This window comes from Orbicella faveolata, unplaced genomic scaffold, assembly GCF_042242905.1.
Source record: "Orbicella faveolata isolate gen_17 unplaced genomic scaffold, um_ofav_v1 contig_34, whole genome shotgun sequence".
NCBI lineage: Eukaryota > Metazoa > Cnidaria > Anthozoa > Scleractinia > Merulinidae > Orbicella > Orbicella faveolata.
The window spans coordinates 34,491,145-34,514,194 of NW_028301563.1; the positions used below are offsets into that span (position 1 = coordinate 34,491,145).

Genomic DNA, 23,050 nt, shown 5'->3' on the forward strand with positions numbered 1-23,050 from the left:
ATGTCTGGGTACCGGGTTCTTCAACATAGACTTCCCTCCTGGTTGAAATATCTGGACTCCTTCACGATTTATTTTCAATTGTGAGAAACTCGCTCTATTGCGGCTGATCTATAAAGACTATAGAAGTCATAATCTTCGATTTTGTTATGAACAGTTCACAGAAAAAAAGTCGACTAAAGTCTTCAAAAATACAATTGTAAGTTGCAGCAGGCAGAAAACTAGAAAGTTCGATTGAGCCTTGAAACGCAACGTAAATCACTGTACTACTATTTACATGTAACCACATCAGGATTTGCATGGTCCTTAAGTTCGTCTCTGGTTACCAGTGTGACACACCTATGAAGTATCAAAGACAATTCAGGCGTGGTGCCTGTGTTGTTCTCGGGCACTAGAGGGTAGTTTGATAGTTGGATACGCAGTGCCTGAGCACAGCTCTGACCATTTTATGCCGTTATCCAGTTAGTACTAGAACTCGGCTACCAAGTATAAAGGCAGCCTACGCTTTTTATTTCTGTAGTATTAAAAGAGTTTTTAAAAACTGCTATTTAGACCCACTAGCTTACTGGAATCAGAAGGTTTCATTTTATTCCGATTCTTTTTACGACTCAGTCGCTTATGATCCAGTGAAAACTACATTGTTGGAGTCGGAAGCAGAAGGGAAAGAACCAGGCAATGATACACCTTGAATCGAGCATTGTGATTGGTTGGTTCTTCGGTTTCTGCATGCGACTCCGACCACCTAGTCTTAACTCGATCATAAGTGACGGAGTCATAAGCGGAATCGGTATCTTCTGCCACCGCCAGTGACTCAACCGGTTTGATTTTCACTGGATCCGATCGTATCGCTCTGCGCTTGATTGACGACTCCGACTCCGTTGCTAGTCCGTGGCTACCGGGACTAGTCTTTCATAGATTAACTCTTTCCTGATTCTCGTTACTTCGATCCGCCTCGAAACATCAGAAGACAGCAACACCAAAGTACTAGTTGATGATGATGATGATGACGATACATACATACATACTTTATTTGAAATAGGTTAAATTAGAGGCAGCCAAAGACTGATGTGGACCTATATTTAATCTACAAGTAATATGACGATGACGATGACGATGACGATGTCGATGACCATGACCATGACCATGACCATGACCATGACGATGATGCCTGATGGTACATTAACTGAGTGATGTGAAGTTTATATGAAATAATTCACTTCCATTAACTGAGTGTTAATACCTTCTAGCTTTGAATGACAATCGCATACTAATGTGGGGACAGAAATTAATACTAATGATTGAAAGAGAAAGAAATAGAACTGCGATAAGTACCAGACGTTATGTGAAATAGATATAAACAGATATAATATATAAAACGCATGATGTAAAAGTTGATAATAATTACGAATTACCATAGTAATTACGAATGTCGATAATTAGGAATTTCAAAGTTCATGGCCCTTGCAGCCAGCGTCTTACATTAAACTTATACCGCGCTTACGTACTATGTTCTTAGAATGGCCAGTGATTTTACCGTAAGTAGTTTGGCCCATAACATGGGAGCTAAATAACGTAACGAACCAGTACTCTCCTCAAGTTATATTGTATAGTATCTAGATATGGACCAATCTGACTTTATATCTTAAACTAACTATGGTTAATTCTCCTGTTAAATGTGGCTCTCGGCTTCTGCTATGTTCCTCAAGAACACCTTCATTCTGATGTTGAGTGCACGCTGTTTAGACTGAAAAGCAGAAGTCGAGTCGCCTTGTGCATGTTGCGTGTCCCCGAGTGACGAGTAACTGTCAGCAGTTTTGGGGTGTTCTTCTCCAAACAGTTTGAGTGTGATGTTAAGTGCACATTGTTTTGATCGAAGAGCTGACAAAAAGTCGCCCTGTTCATGTTGTGTCCACCCAAGTGAATGGTAACTGCGTGCTGTATATACGTGTTTCTCTCCAAAAAGTTTTTGTCTAATAACAAGTGAACGCTGTTGTGAATGAAAAGCAGACGTAAAGTCGCCTAGCGCATACTGAATGCCCCCGAGTGACCAGTAGCTATAAGCTGTGCTCGAGTGTTCTTCTCCAAACAGTTTCCGTCTGATGTAGAGAGCGCGTTTGAATGACTGAAGAGCTGACGGCAAGTCGCCCTGTAAATATTGTGTTTGTCCAAGAAGATTATAACTGTCTGCTGTGCTTAAATGTTCTTCCCCAAACAACTTGAGTCTGATGTCAAGTGCACGCTGGTACGATTGAAGTGCTAACCCTTCGTCGCCCTGTGAACTTTGAGCCCCTGCAAGTGAATGGTAACTGTCGGCTGTGCTTTTATGTTCTTCTCCAAACAGTTTGCGTCTGATGTCAAGTGCCCTCTGGTATGACTCAAGAGCTGATGTGAAGTCGTCTTGAGCAAATTGTGCGTTCCCGAGTGACACATAACTGTCGGCTGAACCGGTGTGTTCCTCTCCAAACAGTTTGATTCTGATGTGAAGTGCACGATGAAATGACTGAATAGCTGACGCGAAGTCGTGTTGTGCATATTGTGTGTTCCCGAGTAACAGATAACTGTCAGCTGTCCCTGTGTGTTCTTCTCCAAACAGTTTGATTCTGACGTGAAGAGCATGCTGGAATGACTGAAGAGCTGACGTGAAGTCGTCTTTTGCCAATTGAGCGTTCCCGAGTAACGCGTAACTGTCAGCTGTCCCTTTGTGTTCTTCTCCAAACAGTTTGATTCTGATGTGAAGCGTATGTCGGAATGACTGAATAGCTGACGTGAAGTCGTGTTGTTTAAATTGTGCGTTCCCGAGTGACACGTAACTGTCAGCTGCGCTTGAATGTTCTTCTTCAAACAGCTTGAGTCTGATGTCGAGTGCACGCTGGTATGACTGAAGAGCTGATGTGAAGTCGTGTTGTGCATATTGTGCGTTCCCTAGAAACACATAACTGTCAGCTGTTCCTGTGTCTTCTTCTCCAAAAAGTTTGATTCTGATGTGTAACGCACGTTTTACAGACTGCAGAGCTGACGAAAAGTCGTCTTGTGCACAATGCGTGTCCCCAAGTAACAGGTAACTGTCAGCTGTGCTTGAATGCTCCTCTCCAAAGAGTTTGAGTCTAATGTCAAGCAAACGCTGGTATGACTGAAGAGCTGACGTTATGTCGCCTTGTGCACGTTGCGTGAGCCCGAGTGAAAGGTAACTTTCAGCGGTGCTTGCGTGTTCTTCTCCAAACACTTTTAGCCTGATGTAAAGAGCACGCTTTGCAGACTTAAGAGCTGATACAAAGTCGCCATATGCGTGTTGAGCGCACCCGAGTGAATGGTAGCTTTCAGCTGTGCTTGAGTGTTCTTCTCCAAAAATTTTCAATCGTATTTCAAGTGCACTCTGATGTGACTGAATAGCTTCTGAAAAGTTTGCTTTCAGGTGATGAAAATTGCCAAGATCCCAGTAACTCTTTGCTAGTATTTCCTGATGCAGTGTATCATCTCTGGGGAGGTATTTCGTTCGCCTTTGCAATTCCTCTTGATCGCTGTTACACTGCTTGAGTGCCCTTAGATGATAATTGATACTTGCCTCAGACAGTTTGGCTGCGTCTTCAGTTTTTTTCAAAACGCAAAACATGTAGGCCACACTGCGTTGAAACTGCGACAAACCAAGTGAGCTGTGTTGGGCAGCAGCTTCGTTTTCTTTTACCATTTCCAGAGTAACATTGTGTACAAATTGTTTGGTCTCAAAATCAGGAAAACTGTTTGTAGCCAGGGTTAAAAGAACGATAACTTGTAGTTGAAGCGGGTGATTCTCGTTGCTTATTCGTGGTATGTTTTCTTGGTCGGTTGTCTTTCCAGTGCTTTCCATCTCGGGAATAATAAGAAGCTGCCTGTCTCCCGCTGCTTTGCATTCCTGTAGAGCTTTACCATAGAACAAGTTGAAGCTTGAAGAGTCCTTTTTGAAGCGGTAATAGATGGCAAGAATCTGACACACAGAAAGCCTAAGGACTGTCTGATTGGGGATGTCTTTCATTAGAGGAAGAGCCTCTTTTAACACTTTAACTCCTTGCTCAGTTTTGCCGGCTACAAGGTGACAGATACCAGAATAACAAAGAATTTTTCCTTCTTCTCCGTCAACGACACTGGCAGACAAAGCTTGAATTTCCTTCGCTTTAGATAGCAGCTGCATCGTTGCTCCCGCTTCTCCCAAAGCTATTTCAAAAAGTGCTCTGGAAACAAATAATTGCCTGTAGAATATACTGTTTGTCTTCAGATTGTTGGCTGCCTTAATCACTGAATCATAAAGCATGCTTGCTCCTCCAGAAATAAAAACGGAGTCAACAAACAGTTCTGCACCTAGCAGAACGTTGAAAGCAATGTCCGCTGTTCTAGAAAACGTGCAGCCTTCTGTAAGACTTTGAATTATACATTCCTTATTTTCATAAAACTCAACAAAAGCCGACATGGAATGTCCTGTAAGAAACTGCTCGTTTAGCTTCTCAAACATGGAAATGTAAAATTCATAGAAGCGGGCTCTGGAAGTGAGAACTGTTTCCTTCATTTCTTGTTCTCCCTTTTCTCTTGCAAATGATTGGAGAAGGCTGTGCATTTGAAATGATCCCGGTTTGGAACTTGAATCGATGAGGGACCTCCTTCGAAGACTTTGCAATTTCTTGGTGACAGAAACTCTTGTTAGATTTAAAACGACTGCAGCAACTTCTTGACTGAAATTCTCTGGAAGAACACTCAAAGACACAAGAGCTTCTTTTTCTTGAGTAGAGAGTCTCTGAAAAGATGAATCAAAGAGGAATTCTAGCCTCAGATTACTGGTATAATCTGGGTTGTCGTCCAAAATAGCGATAATATTACTTTCTTTATCTGCCATGAGTTCATCCAAAAATTGACTCGGTTGAGCATTATCTTCAGAAATGGAAGAACACAATAACTTAATGGCTAAAGGTACGTGCCCACAGATTTGGGTAATTCTGCTGCAGTCGGAAGAGGTCACATTTGGCGCCAGTAATCCGTGAACTAAGCTTTCAGAAGAGTGCTCGTCCAGTGGTCTTATTCTTACTGCCTGGAGGCCTTGGAAATGAATCTTCATAAATTCCAACGATTCCCTTGTGGTAAGGATGAATGTCACCCGTTCGTTCCGCCCGAGGATTTCTTCAAGAAGATTCACGACCTCCTCCGTAACGTTTGCCGCGCCACTCTTGAACAGATCGTCAGCATTATCAAGAATGAATACACAACGATCAACGATCCTGCTAAACAGTTCGCAAAGTTCGTCATCTAGCGAGAGAGGCTGAGATGATGGTTCGTTTGAAGAAGATTGCCGAAGAAAGCTAAGAAGCTTCGATGTCAGATCTGCTTTTGAACCAGACCCTCGTAATGAGAGGAAATAAATAGGTAATCCTTCAGACTGAAGATGATGTCCCACATTAATTGCAATCGACGTCTTCCCGAATCCAGGCGAACCCCAGATCGACACAATTCGGGTAGATTCGGACGTCGCATGACCAATGATCTCGTCACATTCGTTCTGACGGCCAGTGAAGTGTGGAACAGTTGTAGGAAGACATGATCTCGGTAAAACGACTTTAGTATCTATGAAAAAAAATCGATATTTGAAGAGTAATTTACAACTTAAATATAAAACAATAGCGAGAAACATTATTACAATAGTTACCTTATTTGAACAAACTGTCCTGCACTATGTACTAAAATTGTAATGAAGTTTTTATCGGAAGTAAAGATGTTCAAGTAAGGTGTAAAACCAAAAACGTCATTAAGACTGAGGGTCAGAAAGTACCTTAAAAATATTTTACAACTGAAGCCCGCTAGTTCGAACTCGCAGGGAAAACGAAACATATTTCGAAATAGCCCATAATAGATGACGGGACGGGAAATCCAAGCGAAATGATTTTAAGCTCGAAATAACGAAGAATTCGCAGCACCTGAGTTCGAATTAGCAGGGTCCACCTGTATTTATTTTTCCTCGTCAGCTTCTTAGGAATATTAATATAAAGACAGGGATTTACGAATGAGGACGGCAAGAGAGGATGAAGTGAGAGAGGAAATCCCCATACAGACCTTACTCTTAAGGAAATCCTTCAAAGGTTATTTTTAGACAGGGTACCCAACAAGAGAGGATAAAGTAAGAGAAGTAATCTCTTATAAAGACCTTTCGCTTAAGGTAATCCTTCAAAAGGTATTTTAGACATTGCACACAATTTTCCCGTGGATAATGTTACCACATGCATTACGTGCATGTGTTGGTGGAGAATGAAAATACGTTAAAGCTGGTTAGGCCATACAGCTGAGACAAAAAAGAAATACAGCTGAGAAAAATCCACCTGAGTAAAACCCGTGTCACAGAATTCACCATTTCTAACTCGCGAGAGATACCCTTGGGAATATATAGGGTATTTGATCCCCTACCCATCACCGTCTCCTTGCCCAGACGAATTCCTCTTAGGTTAGAACCAGATTCCCATGAACGCCCACGGCTGAGAATGCAACAACTTCCCCAAAATTTCTGCATACTGTTTGATATGGGTTTGCCTTTTTTTTTTTTACAACCTTAAAGGCTAATGTAATTACTATGACGTAAGACCAATAATTTCTTCTAAGTTGATATTTTATTCAATATACATAGTGTTACTTTATTTTGATTTAATTTTCTCGGAGATACTAGCCTATTTTTGGCTACTGAAAATCTGAGAAAAAATAAAGTTTTATGTATGTGTATATGTATCTGAAGTTATTATAGAGTTACCTGATTTGTTGCTTTTGATTATGTCATCCACTTTTTCTTTCAGTTCCGCCAGGTCCTCAGTGATTCCTCTGCTTGCTCCAGTTGCTGCTTCAATGGTTTTCTCCGCAGTTATTCTAATTTCTTCCTTAACCTCATCTTTGTCAAATTGTAACTGTTTCGTCAGGTTGTCAAGTTCTTTCTCGGTCACTTTTCGATCCTCTAGTTGTTTCTGGTTTGACTGAATGATAACCGACGTGATGTGTTCCAGCTTGTCTTTCAACTCATCTTTGTCGCTCTTTAACTGGATCTTTAGGTCCTGAATCTCTTCCTTTCTTTCTGTGTCTGTTCGTTTCCGATCGTTCTGTCTTTCCTGCTTTGACTGAACAATATCTGACTGTATATCCAGTAGATGATCTGTCACCTCGTCTTGGAGGAATTTGTTTACTGCCTGCAACTCTATTCTGGTGTCTTCCTCTAACTGACGAACCTTTCTTGTGGGGAAGTCCGACTCAGTCAAACCTCCTACAGCATCAATGGAGTTTGTGTTCACTCCCAGAGCTTTAAACGCATCTTTAGCAAGTTGCACGTACTGGTCAAATGTGACCTTGATTATCTCAGAACCGTGTGAGTGACAAATCGAATTTCTAAGAAGACGAAGTTGATCAATCGCCAGTGCATAAGTTTCAGCCTCATTTCCACCCGGGCTTTTCACCGACGGATGAAAACTGCCATGAGGTAATCTTCTGGGCTTCACATACAAGTCACTAAGTGTCCTGTGATGTCCTCTGCTGTCTGGTAGCGCGAAGGAGCGTGCGTAGATTGTCGCCTGGAACAAAGCGGTACCGTCCCATTCGTTATACGAGAGGTGTGCGGGAATTCTGGTGGTTCCACCTTCTGTGCGGAGAAACATGTTCCGCACAGTGATGGAGTCATCCCAGAGTTGGTAACCAGGGAGATATCCAAAGGTGTTGTCCCACATGGATTTGAATGTCTGACGTAAGGCTTTAGGAAAGTCATTCAGGACGATGGAAGCAAACTTGAAATAGTTCAACTGCTCATCCCGATAAGGCGCTAAAGTCATTTTTCATCAGCAGCTGTTAAGACTGGTTAGGGGGGTTATCGGAGGCAATATCTTTAATAACACTTTTGGTAAGCTACCTGTAAAAATAATTTGTAAGGAGACACTATTCATGAAAGAAGAATAGTCGTCTGGTCTCTGCCAAAACCAAACGTAAAGTCAAAGGAAGAAAGACATCTGTAGCACTGGCTACCAATATGACTGATACACTAAAAACAATATTTCCAATCAATCAGTCAAGTGTTTTCGCCAAGAGCCACCCTGTGGCCCAATATCACAATATCATGACGTGATAACTTAACATGATGGGAACACGTTCGGCGGTTTAAATAACACGCAACGTCATAACCTTAAGTACAACTTATTGAGTAGTCAGCATCTTGTCTTAATACACAACCCTTGCAAGCCAGTTAAAAACCCTCCATCAAATGCCAGTATAGCCCAAGTTATTACAAATCACTGAACATTTTGAAATTCGCAGTATGTACTATTAAAGACCTTTAATGGTTTTTAAATCTGCTTCAGTAAGCAGGAACACTTACCACTCACTCCGGCGCCATATTGAAACAGTGACGTTTACGGAGCCGTCTTTTAAAATCTTTTGTCCAACAGTGGTTCTTACCGGATTCCTGCTGAATTGTAACTTGCTCTTTGTCCGACGTCTGGAGTGTAACTGGATTGAATACAAAGAGCTACTGTCGAGCTAATAATAAATAAACACTGAATAAATAAATGATTACGTTTAGAGACGAGGTTGGGTGCTCTTCGATTACATTAAATCTTGCATTTGGAATCAAAAAAGAAAATCTATGCACATACAAAATTACTATACCTTGGTTAATAACACAAAACTGTTTTGCAAGGTTTTATGTCGTCAATATGATCGGCAATAAACAGACTGAGTAAATCGCTTGTGTCGCAACGGAAAATATGCTGAGTCAACCTGCACTTAGTATGGGGGCTTCCCTAATTTAAGACCTGGAGTTGAAAATGTTACTGTTCTAACCGCTCGTACAATATAAGAATACAGTCGAACCTGTATGTAACGGCCCTGTATTAAGCGGTCACCCTTTAGTAAGCGGCCAGTTTTCAAAGTCCCGATTTCCGCTCATGCAAACGCTGTATTAAGCGGCCACGGCCACCCTACACAGTCCTATGTTTATCTTTCTTTGTAATTTTTACTTGTATTAGGCGGCCACCCTGGACGTAACAGCTATGAAATTGAATGTAGCAACTATAAACTGACGAAATGAGATACTTTGTTGTGAACTGTAAGTCATAGAAATAAAGTACTGCATACCGTAGAAGAGAAGAACACGATTTATTGTACAGTACTTTTACACAATGTTACGTATATTACACCGTTAAGTTACAAGTTGACACTGAACCTTGTTCAAAGCATTGATAGCTTGAAAGAGTGTCGATTGTCCTATTGTTTCCTTGCATGAAGTGTTTTAGTAGATACCCCATTTAAATTGACTTTAGACCACGCCCAGTGCGTAGCGGCCAGTTCCTCAAGTCCCGAGGTTGGCCGTTATATACAGGTTCGACTGTACACTGATTACTAGCAGCAGTCACTGTGCAAAAAGCCAAATATTTGGGTCCGCATACGGTATTTATATCTTATTAGATGTTTTGGTGTGTAGTATCGCTGTATATTTTTACGACTGTGCAGTCTTTTGACGAGCCCATAGGGGGAGTCAAAATACAAACAACGGGTAAAAATATACAGCGATACTACACACCAAAACATCTAATAAGAGATTTGTTATCCAACTGCTGTGGTCAATAAATTTATCAATGAAAGAGGGAGAGTGTGACAGTTTTGCGTGCGTGCGCCGACCTGTACGGCAAACAGGTTTTCTACTGTACAAATACACCAAACAGGTTTTCCACTGTACAATATCGCTGTATATTTGTACTGTTATTTGGACAGTATTCGCTGCAGTTTGATAATAAACTGAAGTATTTTAAGGTATTCAAGGACGCTTGACTCGTACGTCACCTTCGATCTTCTGGAAGCACAAATCGGTGCCTTCATCTACAGAGACACAAATTAACTACTGCCGCTGATCTCACCTACTGCATCTTCTCAAAACATCTCCAACGGAAAGAGTTTGGATAAAAAATCGAGTGTTGAGTCGCATCTTAGGCCCTGTCCACAATACGTTGGAGGAATTTGAAAACGAAACTTTATTTCTCAGGTTAGGCCTTCTGTCCACACTAATCCGTCACGAAAACGGGGCTTAACTTTTCGAAAACGCTCTCCAAACCGGAGGAATTTGAAAACCCGGCTTTGCGTTTTAGTGTGGAGGGAGAACATTTTAAAAACGAAGCTTTTTCTAAACGATGACGTTACAATAGTCATGTGATTTCCCTGATCTAGTTCTATTCAAACACAAATTAAATGCAATGTGATTGTTGCGTTTTCAAATTTCTCCGGCGAAGTGTGGAAGGAAAACATTTGATGCGTTTTTAGCCCGGGGGGGGGGGGGGGGGCTCCCATATGGAGTGGACGGGGATGCTCGTCAGAAATTTTGAATTTAACCCCTAAAAGAGACCAATCTGGGCGTGGCCGAAGCTTATGCAGACCCCTAAAAGAGACCTGTTTATGAAACAGACAAATAAAAAGTACTTTGTTTATATGAATTGAGTAAAATATAAAGAATCAAAATTCTTTCTGTTTTGTTATTTCTTCGCGTGCAACCCTTAACGAGACCTTGACGGCTAAAAATAATGACATTTTGCCCAGAACACCCTAAGCGAGACCAAAATCCGAAATTTACACCCCTAAGCGAGACGACGAGCATCCCCGTCCATTCCATATGGGAGTCCCCCCCCCGGGGGGCTTTTAGAGTGAAACCTCCGTTTTCAAATTCCTCCGTCGTAGTGTGGACAATGTCCAATAGTAGCCTTGTTCTATTTTAGTTTGTTACAATCGGCCTCCACGCAACACCAACATGTACGGTGTAACGGCTCAAAAGAAATCCGAGCAATGGGCAAAATGTACGCGCACTTTACATATCAAACCATCAGCTAAGGGATTTACCAGTTCCACTATCATTTCATTTTCTAGTATTTCGGCTTCTAGTGCTGCATCATCAAAAAATTGTACCGATCGCATAAGGCGCGTGTGAATGACGAAAACAAAATTCGACTCTTCAGTGCCATACGGACTCACATTTGCCGCGTTCTCTTGACCTCATATGGGACATATGGTGGTTTGGTGGAAAAATCATCCTTTGTCTCTTTTGCGCAGTGAGTTGGGAAGGAATCCGTGAAGAGGAGGGGAGACTTCATCGAGGACTATTTCACATTCACAGGAAATGCTTTAACCTGCTCATTCCATAGTAGTAACAAGCATGTTATAAAAGCTTGATTTTCTTAAATACTTGTGATTAAACACAAGTCGCTATACATTTATACCAAAACGTAACTTTCTAGTCCAATTCCTTTCATGCGTCATCCTGTCTCGCCCCAATCGCCTGAGTTCTCTTTTGCTCAAAATAAACAGAGAGGCAAAGAGCTAGAGTTGGAGACCTTTTGACCCAATCTGAAATATTCATATTATACGACAACCTCGTTCCCAGGGTCTCTCATCAGATGAGAGACCCTGGGAACGAGGTTGATTATACGAGAAATAGACCATTACATCACGTTAATATTTTTATCTAGCCAATAAGATTCAACCAAATCGGCGCAACATAAATATCGCAGAGCTCGCTCGGGGAATCAATACTACTTGTTTATTTCACGAAGAAAAGCTTACCTTGGTCGATTTCTCGACTTTGGTTTAAACAATGTTATAATCTCTACCCATGGACTGTAGCGGTGATTCAGAGTGTTTCGAAGAAGCACTGAACGGTTTACTTGTAGATGTATTCCTTCAGTGTAACGTGGGCAGCATTTTAACAGCGACACTGAAGGCAAAGTGTTTTGAACACGGGATTGATTCTCAGGAAGAAAACCTGGTGGAATTGTTCCAAAAACTAAAGCAAAGACGGATCTTAGAGAAGGATAATGTAGATTTCCTGAAGCAGGTTGCTGAAGCTGGTCATAGAAAAGACGTCAAGAAGCGAATCGAAGAGTTTGAGGAGGGAGAATGGCGGTCCCGTGATCAATTAAACACTACAAATTCACGAGGATATGCGTTTAGATGGCCAGAAACGCTTGACTATGGATCAAATGCGCTTGCTCAAGTTCTACTTCGTTTTGTCCAGAACGAGGAACACATGAAAGATCGAGAAAAAAGCGCATTTTTCATTTACTGTGACGGACTGATCAAACCATCGTTGGATTTCAGCTCTTACATGAGGGATCCTTTCCTGTTGATTCAACAGCTCATGGATCATGGACTCATCGGTCCGAGAAATCTTGACTTACTCAAGAGATTTTTCAGTCTAGAGACCGTTCGAAAGCCAAAGGAAATCTCGATTTTACAATGCTTCGAAGCTGGAGCATTTTACAAACAAGTCTTGGAGACATATTGCGGGACTTCCCCTAATTCCACTCGCGAAACTGACGAGCCGTGGCACATACCATGGATAGAAACAGCTCGACTGATGAGACGAGTGATTAAGAAGAGTTTTAAAGGGACTAAGAGATTGCATGTCATTAGAAATCTTCTGCAGCATATCCTTGGGTCGGCGGGCGAACATCGACTGATCAGCCGTCTGGTCGAAGAAGCATGTCTGGATAAGAAACGCAAGAAATGGCAAAACATTCTTAAGACATTGGTAATATCAGGAGAGATTTGCTGTTTGTTAGAACCGCCATGGCGTGAATTTAGAATCGCAGAGATATCAAGAGCTCTTGGCGTTTCGTCGGATCCAAAGATAGTTCTTCAAACGGTGGGTATAAATACTATCCATTAAATCAATTATTATAATTGCCCAGAGACCAACTACTCCTGGGAAAAACCCCGTTTCTATTTTTCTTGGCTGTGGTAAAAGCGGAAGTGCTTAGGTTACTTGGGAACTGCGCACAAGTTCAATCTGTTGCGTTACGCCACCAAAAATAGGTACGCACTTGTGTACTTGTGTCACAGCCTATTGATTACTTAACCAGTTACTTACCTCATTTGATGCCTTGTCGAAATGTAATCGCAAAATGTTTGCATGTGATATATTAGAGCGACATGTTCCCTTAAACCAGTCTTACACCAGGTTTTATCGTCACGTCTTTGCCTGTCTCCTAAAAGTAGACTTTCTTAGCATTTGCCTACTAGCCCTATCCCCGTTGCGACGTTTGAGCTGAGAGACGCCGGAACTCGCTTTCTTGATTTATTTAGGTGGGAAAGCATCCTGGGTTTCAGATAAACAATGTGACAAAGAGTATAGATAAAGATTTCAGCTTTACATCAGACTTCTTGTTAATTGGGAGAAATTATGGTTTGTTTGTGGTTGTGATTTCTATCATCAGAACTATTCATTGCATGTGTTACAGAATTTCTCTTTTATTTTCTGCAGCATGACTTCAAAAATTTCCTCAAACAGAAGGAGGTTCTCCTGAACTTGGAAAGAGAAGCAATGAAGACTGAAGACGATATTCAACAGATTACATGGCAGAAGAATGAACTAAGTGACGACAGAGATGAAGATGATGACTTGGAATTGCTAAACAGTTTCTTCAAGGGTATCACTCTGTTCCACTAGGAACGTTTACCGTTGTTGACGATCTCCACAACTCAGAAACCTGTTGGTGAACAACAAACTGAGACATTGAATGTTCAGACGAGATTTTCATCGCGAATTTCGTACATGCGATGGATTGAATCCCGTAACACTCGCAGTTCATAGAGCAATGATCGTTTACGTGCATGTTTAAACGTCTAGTGAAGCATGTGAATGGGAGTTGGCTAGGAGTATGAAACTCAGTCAAGTAAACAGAAAAGTCTCATTTCTGTTTTTTTTTTTTTAACTGCGTGTCATACTCCTAGCCTTCTCTCATTCACATGCAACACTGGACGTTTAAAATAGGAACGTAAACGATGCTGCGAGTGTTGACGGATTCAATGACTGATCGCATGTACGAAATGCACCAATTTCGCGATGAAAACTTTGTCTGCACATTCATTTCTCAGTTTTTCCGTTTACCAGCAGGTTTCTGAGTTGTGGATCGTCAACAGCGGTAACCGTTTCCAGTGGAACGGTTGCACAGTTTACGAGTAAATCAAAGAAAATACGTACCACTTAACCTGCGTAGCCTGCGTTTCCGTGGGGTTTGGGAGCAAAGAAAGACCGAAGAACGGGATTTTCGGTTTTTTGCCCGCGCGAAAAATAGGGCGAAAGCCAAAAAGCGAAAGAGGGGGTTGGGGAGGGTTTCCTTCCCCTCCCCCACCCCCCTCTTTCGCTTTTTGGCTCTCGCCCCATTTTTCGCGCGGGCAAAACACCGAAAATCCCGTTCCTCGGTCTTTCTTTGCTCCCAAACCCCACGGAAACGCAGGCTACGTACCACTCATCTTCTGATGAAATAATGTTAGCAAATTCCGAATGGGTCAGTGTAAGAAGAAAAGAAAAGGGAAAGTTTTTAAAATATCTCTTTTACTGATAACTAAATAATTCTAAGTAAAAAATACATTGTAACCGATGTCTCGATATGACGAACTTGATACAGAATGCCAACCAAATGGTTCCTCATGCCAGTTGAACTAGTTTTTACAGTTTTCACTTTCTTTGCTAGTCGAGTAAATCGTTATTATCTAAGCTGTATACCACAACTATCTATAAGTTTACCCTTTTTTGTTTCAATGGTCCATTCCCATAATGGGATGTGCCTGCAGGGAATCATGGTAGTTGTATTCATCATAATGGACTGGGTATCTGTTTTGATGAATACAACTCCCATGATTCACTGCAGGCGCGTCTCATAGAGGGGCATGTTGGCCATAAGCCAATTGGGAAAAGACAAGATTGTAGAATACAAGCCGAAATCATGCGATTTACAACTTATGTTTTTGAGTGTTTGTCCAACATCCTGAGTGATTATATGAGTCTCATGTGCAATTATGGTTTGCTTAATAAGCCACTAGTTTAATTAGATTTTAGATGAATTTTGGGAGGTTGAATAGTCAATTACCATAGATTTTACAACTGGAATAGAAAGCGTTTTTTATCAGTTCTGTTTAGACTACTGGTAATGCGAGCTTCGGTTTAGGAAAACGAGGAAAGCTGCTAGGCAAAGAGTGTTCATGATCAATTAAAATCATTTAACAGTGGGAACAGAGTATCTTAGTAAAATATAGATTAGCTTCGTAAAGATACATTACTTATATAGAGGTGACGCAAAACCGAATAGGATCGAGAATAGGAAACGTTCTCATAAATTAACCTAAGTGGAACTTACTGTTGTGTAACTGGTCTGCTTGTACCAGACCCCTACTGGTGACCAGGAAAATTGAGCTAATTAGATTCAAATATTCTAATGGATGTGAAGCAGTGTTTCTAGTTTTAATATCGAGTTTTTTCCTTTATCTCTATAATTTAGTAAGTGTTAGTATTACTAAAGGATGTTTGTAAAAAATCTCAGTATGCAATGTAATAGTACAGTAAATTAAAAAAAGATATAGTCATCAGAAACTCCGTTTGATTCGATTTAATGAGTGTAAAGCAAATTGTCAGGGAACAGGAGAGAGACGACCTAAAGCCGTACCCATCATCAAATGTTAGCCAAACGCTATTTGATCAAGCTATCGTAAGAATTAACCAAAAAAATTATCGAAAAAACAAAACGTTCATATCGACGGCGATCAATTTCATGCCACGTCGGGGGTGACTTCAAACTTGAGGGTTGTCCCAGCGGGTTCTGTGCTTACCCGTCGGAATGCGCCAGGGCGAGCCAAAAAAACACTACTCACACTTGCCTCTAACGGGCTACGACTTGTAATATGCGAGGACCTGGGTCGTATGCACCTCCAGTATTGTGTATGTGAAACTGCTGTTTATGTGTTAAGCTTTTCAAGTAAGCGCAAACACATGTGCTAGGGAAAAGAAATGTCTCAAATATGTAGGTTCACTTAGCATAAGTATTGGAGCTTTCCTTACGTATACGAAGACTGACTGCTTAATAGTCATAATAGCCTCGGCCTCCTCGCAGCACTAGACTTTCGGCACAGCATGCGTGGTGTTACGGCACAAAAGATTATCCGTTAAAAGCATCAATTCAAGTTGAACCATTGTGGTGAAGCTATCTTGGGTTACTTCTGCTCTGATAACACTTAGAAGGTCACAGCTTGTGCCGCTAATTGGTTAGAATGATTCATTCACAACAATGGCTATTGTTGTGTTAGTCAAAGAAGTGTCTTGACAACCAAAACAACCGACTGGCGACCACATGCATTTTTGCGCGTAGTCGATGTCTGCCGGCGTTGTGTGTCGTCTTTTACGTTTAGCACAATAGCGTTGGATTCCCAAACGTTTGCCACGGTGTAGGAAAATGCCAGAGCCTCTCCGTAACAGGTATGAATTTCATCGCTTCGTTTCGGCTTTATGTAAGCAGCAGCTAACGAGTTTCTCAAAGCGTCGTCTTCTATTTCAGTTGGCGCAGTTTGGCTTTTTACAAAAAGATTGAATTTCATTTTTTTGGTTAGAATGTTAGGAGGTATACTTGCGTGTACAGGAAAGCGGAATCTATTTTATTAGCCAGGAGAGGTTTGTAGTGCAATTGAAATTAGAGTTCCTTTGAGATAAAGCAAATTGTGTTCGATCACAATTATTATTATTAATTTGAGTGAACGTCAAACAAAATCGGTAACTCTAAGACATTGTTGAAATCCGTTTAGCGTTCCCAGTTTATCTCAAATCGAGACAATGTAACTAACTGTATTACTCTAAACTTTCTGATTTTCTTCTTTTCGTCAATACCTGAGGTAATCCAACGCAATTACATCTCTTAGCGAACGGGGAATTCAGTGGAGTCCCATTTGGCGACGTTAAGTTTACTTACTGCCAAGTCCAGCAGCCTTGTTTACAAAAGGATTTCGGCAGTGTTTCCTGTTTAATAAATACAGCGCAAATTGTGAGCCACAGCCACCATATTTGAAGCAGATTTCCACTCGGGAACGGCTGCCATGAAAGTTTTTTCGTTGAGGCGACGTTTCATATTGAATCATTTCCGGTTTTCTGACACGCGCTTCAAACCACAGGAAAATAGTGATGAAAAAAAGTGTTATTGTTGTGAATTCACTTCTCTCTCTGTCTTTGAATCACAACTTACTAATAATTGCACGGAAATGTAGCCTGAAAGACGTGTTTCTTTGAAATGGTGTTTTAAAATATGAGATCGGACAGCTCGATATGTCTGAAAAGGAGTGTTGCGTTACCAAATTAGTGTCACACAATTTCATGTCGCTCATGACTATTCACACACATTTATTTATTAATTTCTAGAATGAAGCAGGATAGACTGCGGCGAGAGACGCAAGAAAAGTATGAACGGTCGTTATTTACTCCAGCAGGATTGAAAACGTTCAGGCTGCAGCCATCTATTGACAATACATCAATTATGAAGGTGCGTTTTTTACACTGGTCCAGAGGTTTTCTTTCCTCACTATCAGTTACCTACATGACGTAGATGTGCGTTGTTAGACCTTTAAACTTTGAAGCACTCACTGTAAGACTTCACTTGGTTTTGTGTCTGTCTGATTAAATTTTAGAACGTTCTATTCTGTCCTACTAGTTTGTCTGTCTGTTTGATTAAAACAGAAGATTTATACACGAAATACGTTGTTTACCAACGACTACCGGAATAAGTTCCTGTAACGCGCGCGGGCGAACATGTTACGTCTGCTACGCGACACGCGAGATTCTTTCCATCCCAGTAGGTGCGTGTAGGCAAAGAGTGAGTGCATTGTTTCTAAATTTGATTTCATGAGCTAAACATCTATTGCTGTCGTTCTTCTTGAACAAAAATGTTTCCTTGATTACCCGTTTTTACTCGGAGACGCAGATTCCCCCACGTTTCGTCATTTTTTTCAACCCTGTACCTGCAGCTGTCTTATTCTTCAAATTTGCATTATGAAGCAAGAGCTAAGTGAACCATGCTTCCGGTGATTTTGTGCAAACTACACCACAGTGGTCCCAACAATAATGGTTTTATTTCTCACTTTTTCTAGCTTGTCTTGATGACCGTCTCCAACGTTTTACTACGTCGTAGAATAATTACAATAGAGGCGAAATATAAATAAGCTTCAATCTTATTGTTCCTACAAATTTTTATACCATGAAATTGGACAAAGTAGTCGGATGAAGCTATCTAAATACAGATTGTATTTCAATCTACTTTATTGACTTTGCAACCAGCTGTTAAGAAAATATCGCCAAAGGATTTAAGTGGTTTGTCTATTTCGAGCTATTGACAAGAAAACTTGCTTCTTTTCTCTTAAGTGTCAACAATTGGTTCCCAAGCAACTACGCTGAAAATGTACTTGATGTTTTGTAATGGAAATGTTCCTTCGTTTTGCAATCAAGTTTTGAATTATAGATATGCTTTGTGTGTAGCAAGTCAACCATACACGTATAACTTAAACTTGCTGGCTTTTTCATCAACAAGCTCAAGGGAATCACAACGGAGAAAGAAAGGTTAATTATAAAAAGTGATTTGATGCAAATTCACTCACTCTTCTCGGATACCGTGCCTGTTACACCAGCATCTGGAAAAAAACTGAGAAAATGCGTGAAAAACTAGCACCAGTTAAATGCATCGTTCAAGAAAAGAACGCAAATTTAGATGTGGATATTATTAGACGAGATCGAGCTATTCTGTACCGCGTACAGCCAAGGAAAGTTCTTACTGTGCGTAACGAAGCTTTGAAATGGAAGAAAACTCCAGCTGGGCAAGTGGAGCAGTTAATCAATGTCGCTCTGGAACAAAATGGCAATCAATCCAGTTCAAAGGTTGTTTGTGTAATGTATAAAATCTGTGTGTTTGTATGAAGTAAGATTGAAGTGAGGTCGCTTTGATCTGTTACGGTCCAGAGCCCTCGGCAAGATTGAAAATATACCTTACCCGTGATTTTTAACATGGAACGGTTCAGTATGTGTATTGCGCTCGTTCCCAGTTACTATAATCCAGCTAATCATAGATGAGATGGTTGGACATTGTAGCGGGTTAGACAAGATTATTGGTTCTATTGGTGCAGGCAAGCCTTGGACTATTTCTGGGCCTTTGCATTTAAATTGCGTCATTATTACGAAAATTCAGTAGTATAAGTTTGTCTAGCGCATAAATGCACAATACTTTTGACGCTTGCAGTTGTGATTTTTTTGTATTTATATCTGTTCCGAGGCCTATATTCATTGTCAAAGACATCTGCATGTTTGTTTTCAAGTATTTTTTTATTCGCAGGTGTAAATTAAGGCGAATGAATTCAACAGTTGTTAATTGGGTTCTTTTTTTCACCTCAATTGAGTTATCGACTGAATTCTTACTGCGCTGCTTTCATCATTTACATGTACGGAACAGACCTATGAATATTATTTTAATTTAGCTTAGAACCTTGTGTTATATCTTTAAACGTCATCGTTTATTTACCTTGCATGACAGAATTTAATTTTGTGGGTTAATGAAACCTTTTTCGTCAGCGCCTTTATTCCAGTTTTCGATTGTACTTGGGCAAAGAGTGATAAACAAGTTATTTCTCTTCTCAAAATCAATACCCTGTCAAGCGACTCGTATCCCAACTTATCTATCTCGCACGTACTAAACCCTCGCGAGTTTACTCGCGCGACGCACTTTCATATAGTTTATACCACGTTTCTCTGTCTGTATTCTTGTATATGTATGGTAATGTTGGCAGCTGGGTGTTAAGTATTAAAGGTCCTCCTGCAATGGAATAAACATTGTTCTTCTTGTTACCAGTATCAGTCAAGGCCATCCAGTACAGCGTCATCCGCTGGCCAGTCTCAAAGGCGCAGTTCTACCCCCCATCCTCCAGCACCTACCGCTCAGAGGTCCGGAAGCGCTGGAAGGACCAATGGAGCGAGGAACCAAGTGACAAGGTCCATCGGTACACAGACAAGGTGCGGTTTTTGTTCTCACAGCCAGGATGAAAGTCGTTTAAATTGCTTTGGAAAAATTCCGTAATTATTTTAACTGATGGGTAAATGTTTTTGTGTCATTGCTTTGCAGTCTTGAGAGGGCAGCTAGCGCAGGCGCAGTAAGGGAGAAACCACCCGCTTCAGATAACAGATCACGTGACAGGGCAGGTAATAAATTTACGTCTGTAATAGTTAAGAAAGAACCTCATCTATATTTTAGTTTTGCTGATATTTCAAAAGTAAGGTGAGTTTCTTTTATTTTGAAATGGATTGAACAAACTCTTTCGCACCATCTTGTAAGAGACGTGATGTATTTATCTTTTCTTTTGTCTCGTTACTTTTCAGGCTCGTCTCTTAGCAACCACAGCGTAACCTACAGTTCACGCAGTACCTCTTGTCAGCCCACTCGCATGTATCACAGCGAAGGCATCCGAAGTGCAGCGAAGCTAAACCGACCGCCGAGCAAGGTCTATGTGTGCCAAGAAGAACGAGATCGGGCCCAATCGGCAGGCCTCCAGCGCGCAAAGTCTCCGTCGAGATTCGACGGAACTCCTGTTGAACTGCCTGGGTTTATGAAATCTAACTACTTCCTTCATCATGAAGATTTGAGCATGGGACAGAAACAGTACATCTGGGGGGTGGCACGGATTTACTCCGTCACACAACTTATGAGTTTGAAACAGAGACAGTACCAAAATCTGCTGGATTACGAGTTCAGCAGAAGAATTCAGAATAAGGAATTGAAAGAGCACGAGAGAGTTAAAGAGTGGAAGGATTACCAGCGCTACTCCAGGTTTATAAAGAGATATGAACAGGTGATATGTATTACACGATAGTCTCGTTTTTAAGTTGTGCGTAATGCAATCCATATTTAACATCACCGTCTCAGTAATCGTCCCCTCCTAATAGATTCTTTGATTCTTCTAGTCATCATCTGCGATCCCTTCTCTCCTCGTGGAGAATGGGGCCATTAATCCTCCTCCTCTAAGTCAATCTGTCTCTGGCCGCGACCTCTGCGATTTTTCGAGTACCGTTCTACAAAATGAAACAGTTGTTGTGGGCCTTCCTGTGGCGTATGTATGTATAGTTTTCAAAACAAAGAGATATTGTCAGTGGGTGTCCTGTGATATAAGTATAGTCACTGTACATAGAGTCTTGTTGTGTTCTCCACAGAGAATTCCTCGGAACAAGTTGAACTCGGCACGGTCTCCATGTGAAGAAGCTTCTCATGTTCACAAACACATGATCAAAGGTTGGACAACAGATCCGCACGCAAACGAGGCTTACCGACCCTCCAGTAGAACAAGCTACAGCGCCAAACAGCGGCAAGTACATCCTGAGTACCACTCGGACAGTAGAGACGATAATGGAGAGCAGGAATCCACTGACAATGAAACCGAGGAATACAGGCTCAGGTTGATTATTTTGCCGGGTGAGAAAGAGGAGAGTGGAACCGAGGGCGATTATGCGGCAGGTTGGTTACGTCAGTTTTTCATTTCCAGACCAACGTACCTTAGGAAAAATGAAATGAATAATGGTTTTTTTGTCTAAATGTAGAATCTGGGGAAATCGAACAGGCAAATTCATCGTGCGTCGACGAAGATGGCAATCAGAATGTACAAAATGAAAACGATGATGTTAAAGAATCTCTTGAGCAAACAGGTAATACGAGTTGAGGATCAAACTGAGATGACAAGGTAACAATGAGCTAAAATAAGAGCCTGGTGAGATCACCTAAAAACCGGTAATATTGAGGTAAAACTTCACGAAAAGTAAAACTCGTTTTTAATAAGGCAAAGGTTTGCTACTAAGGACAGTAAATGCGAGAAGCAATTTTTGGGATTTCCAGCCTTTTCCTTTTCACTTAGACATTTGTTTTTTTATTGCAGAGGACGAAAAAGCAGAAAAAGCAGCATATGAAGATGACAACTACCTTTGACAAGGAACTGGAAGAGTAGATTCTTCACATAGTTTGTATTGGTGGAGCCAACTGAAATGACAATCTAACAAGGAAAGTTACGTAAATCATCTGTACCTGTCAGTCGTTCAACAAAATTGGAACTCATTGATACATGCAGATCTGAACTGAAAAGTAAGGTTTGACTTCCACTGTGGCTGCATTGCAGGAATCTGCGGGCAATAAACGGCAGTCTTCTAGCTATATTAGACGTTTTAACTCTTTTTGATTTCTTGTTTAGAGTCTATCATACAGTTTCTTAGTACACTTTGTCCGCGATTAAGCAGGGGCGTTGCCAAGTCACAAGCTGACGAACTACTTGATAACTTCATGTATGATTCATGAAATGACTGAACCTTAACGTTCTCTCTTTATCTCTTTGTTGTAAAGAAATGTCTTTAAAGTCCTAAGATAAATTTAAGGCAAATATTTGAGAAGCATACAAAACATGATCAGTTTTGGACGTTGACTTTGAACAAAGTTCTCATAACTGTACTCAAGTTAATTTTATGGTAAGTCGTGAGGAGAATTTATGTTTTGATTTTGAGACTGTAAGGGTTAGCGAGTACTTTTGAAAACTGAGTTTTGGGTGTGATCCCAGAAGCAAGTGGGTTTTAGGTTTTTACTTAGTTAAAAGGTTACTACAGAAGTATTATTTTTGTTAATAAAATACCAGAGAGTGCAATATATTATAAATCACCTGATCGACAATTCCTCATCAAAATTGTCAGGAAAAAACTGAGGGTATTTACCACGATTGGAAGTAAATAGCACTCGTTGTTGACCAACGATTAGGTGAATAATTACCGTAGTGTATAGCAAACCAATGGGATGTTGAGGGTGGCGAGTAAAGATTATGCTCTCAAATGCAGGGTTAAAAATATATGTGGTCATATGTTCATGGGTGACTTGACAGCGAGCGAGGATTGGTTTTGTATTTATCATTAAAAGAGTGAAAATGCTTAAAGTTGTGAAGTGTCTTTGTTTTTGGTTTTGAATGGCTGGCTTAAATAAGTTTGCACACTGCTAAAACAAAGAAGCAAGAATGTGAAATAGCTCTTTCGTTTACACTGTTGAACTCTTGCGTTCATCGTCTAATAATTTCTTTTAGGCCCTGACGACCCTGACATTAATGCTCAGTCAGCGTACATATTAGGCTTGCCTATTTTCTCCCTTTGTCTCTTTTTACGAACACCACACAGGAAAGTGACAATTTTAAGGTTACTTCAAACCTTCGTGGGAGTCCTCCA

General features: G+C 40.8%; 3 protein-coding genes across 6 annotated transcripts; 2 read left to right on the top strand and 1 right to left on the bottom strand.

Moving 5' to 3' along the window:
* Positions 1-11: 11 nt before the first annotated feature.
* Positions 12-9,005, bottom strand: LOC110060879 (uncharacterized). Of its 2 annotated transcripts, XM_020767686.2 has the most exons (4): positions 8,641-9,005; positions 8,351-8,511; positions 6,752-7,888; positions 12-5,580 (listed from the first exon to the last, which is right to left on the bottom strand). In XM_020767686.2, exons 3-4 carry the CDS (start codon positions 7,809-7,811, stop codon positions 1,667-1,669), a joined length of 4,974 nt encoding a protein of 1,657 aa, XP_020623345.1. In that variant the 5' UTR covers positions 7,812-7,888; positions 8,351-8,511; positions 8,641-9,005; the 3' UTR covers positions 12-1,666. The 2 variants fall into 2 exon arrangements, with proteins under 2 accessions (XP_020623345.1, XP_089127819.1); XM_089271693.1 differs by lacking the exon at positions 8,641-9,005 and having other exon boundaries at positions 8,351-8,589.
* Positions 9,006-11,516: 2,511 nt separating this feature from the next.
* Positions 11,517-15,385, top strand: LOC110060865 (uncharacterized). The gene is made up of 2 exons (XM_020767673.2): positions 11,517-12,658; positions 13,277-15,385. Exons 1-2 carry the CDS (start codon positions 11,627-11,629, stop codon positions 13,460-13,462), a joined length of 1,218 nt encoding a protein of 405 aa, XP_020623332.1. The 5' UTR covers positions 11,517-11,626; the 3' UTR covers positions 13,463-15,385.
* A 712-nt stretch (positions 15,386-16,097) lies between these two features.
* On the top strand, positions 16,098-22,767 carry LOC110060864 (uncharacterized). Of its 3 annotated transcripts, XM_020767671.2 has the most exons (8): positions 16,098-16,264; positions 17,195-17,315; positions 19,665-19,825; positions 19,935-20,011; positions 20,189-20,658; positions 21,017-21,317; positions 21,401-21,505; positions 21,733-22,767. In XM_020767671.2, exons 1-8 carry the CDS (start codon positions 16,242-16,244, stop codon positions 21,780-21,782), a joined length of 1,308 nt encoding a protein of 435 aa, XP_020623330.1. In that variant the 5' UTR covers positions 16,098-16,241; the 3' UTR covers positions 21,783-22,767. The 3 variants fall into 3 exon arrangements, with proteins under 3 accessions (XP_020623330.1, XP_089126889.1, XP_020623329.1); XM_020767670.2 differs by lacking the exons at positions 16,098-16,264; positions 17,195-17,315 and adding an exon at positions 18,028-18,700; XM_089270763.1 differs by lacking the exons at positions 16,098-16,264; positions 17,195-17,315; positions 21,401-21,505 and adding an exon at positions 18,022-18,700.
* Positions 22,768-23,050: the final 283 nt, after the last annotated feature.

Coding starts and splice junctions, on each gene's coding strand:
- LOC110060879 (XM_020767686.2), bottom strand. CDS start 7,811: ATGACTTTAGCGCCTTATCGGGATGAGCAGTTGAACTATTTCAAGTTT. Junction 5,581..6,751: donor AATCAAAAGCAACAAATCAG/GTAACTCTATAA, acceptor TTTTTTTCATAG/ATACTAAAGTCGTTTTACCG.
- LOC110060865 (XM_020767673.2), top strand. CDS start 11,627: ATGGACTGTAGCGGTGATTCAGAGTGTTTCGAAGAAGCACTGAACGGT. Junction 12,659..13,276: donor CAAAGATAGTTCTTCAAACG/GTGGGTATAAAT, acceptor TATTTTCTGCAG/CATGACTTCAAAAATTTCCT.
- LOC110060864 (XM_020767670.2), top strand. CDS start 18,476: ATGCGTGAAAAACTAGCACCAGTTAAATGCATCGTTCAAGAAAAGAAC. Junction 18,701..19,664: donor GCAATCAATCCAGTTCAAAG/GTTGTTTGTGTA, acceptor TCTTGTTACCAG/TATCAGTCAAGGCCATCCAG. Junction 19,826..19,934: donor TCCATCGGTACACAGACAAG/GTGCGGTTTTTG, acceptor ATTGCTTTGCAG/TCTTGAGAGGGCAGCTAGCG.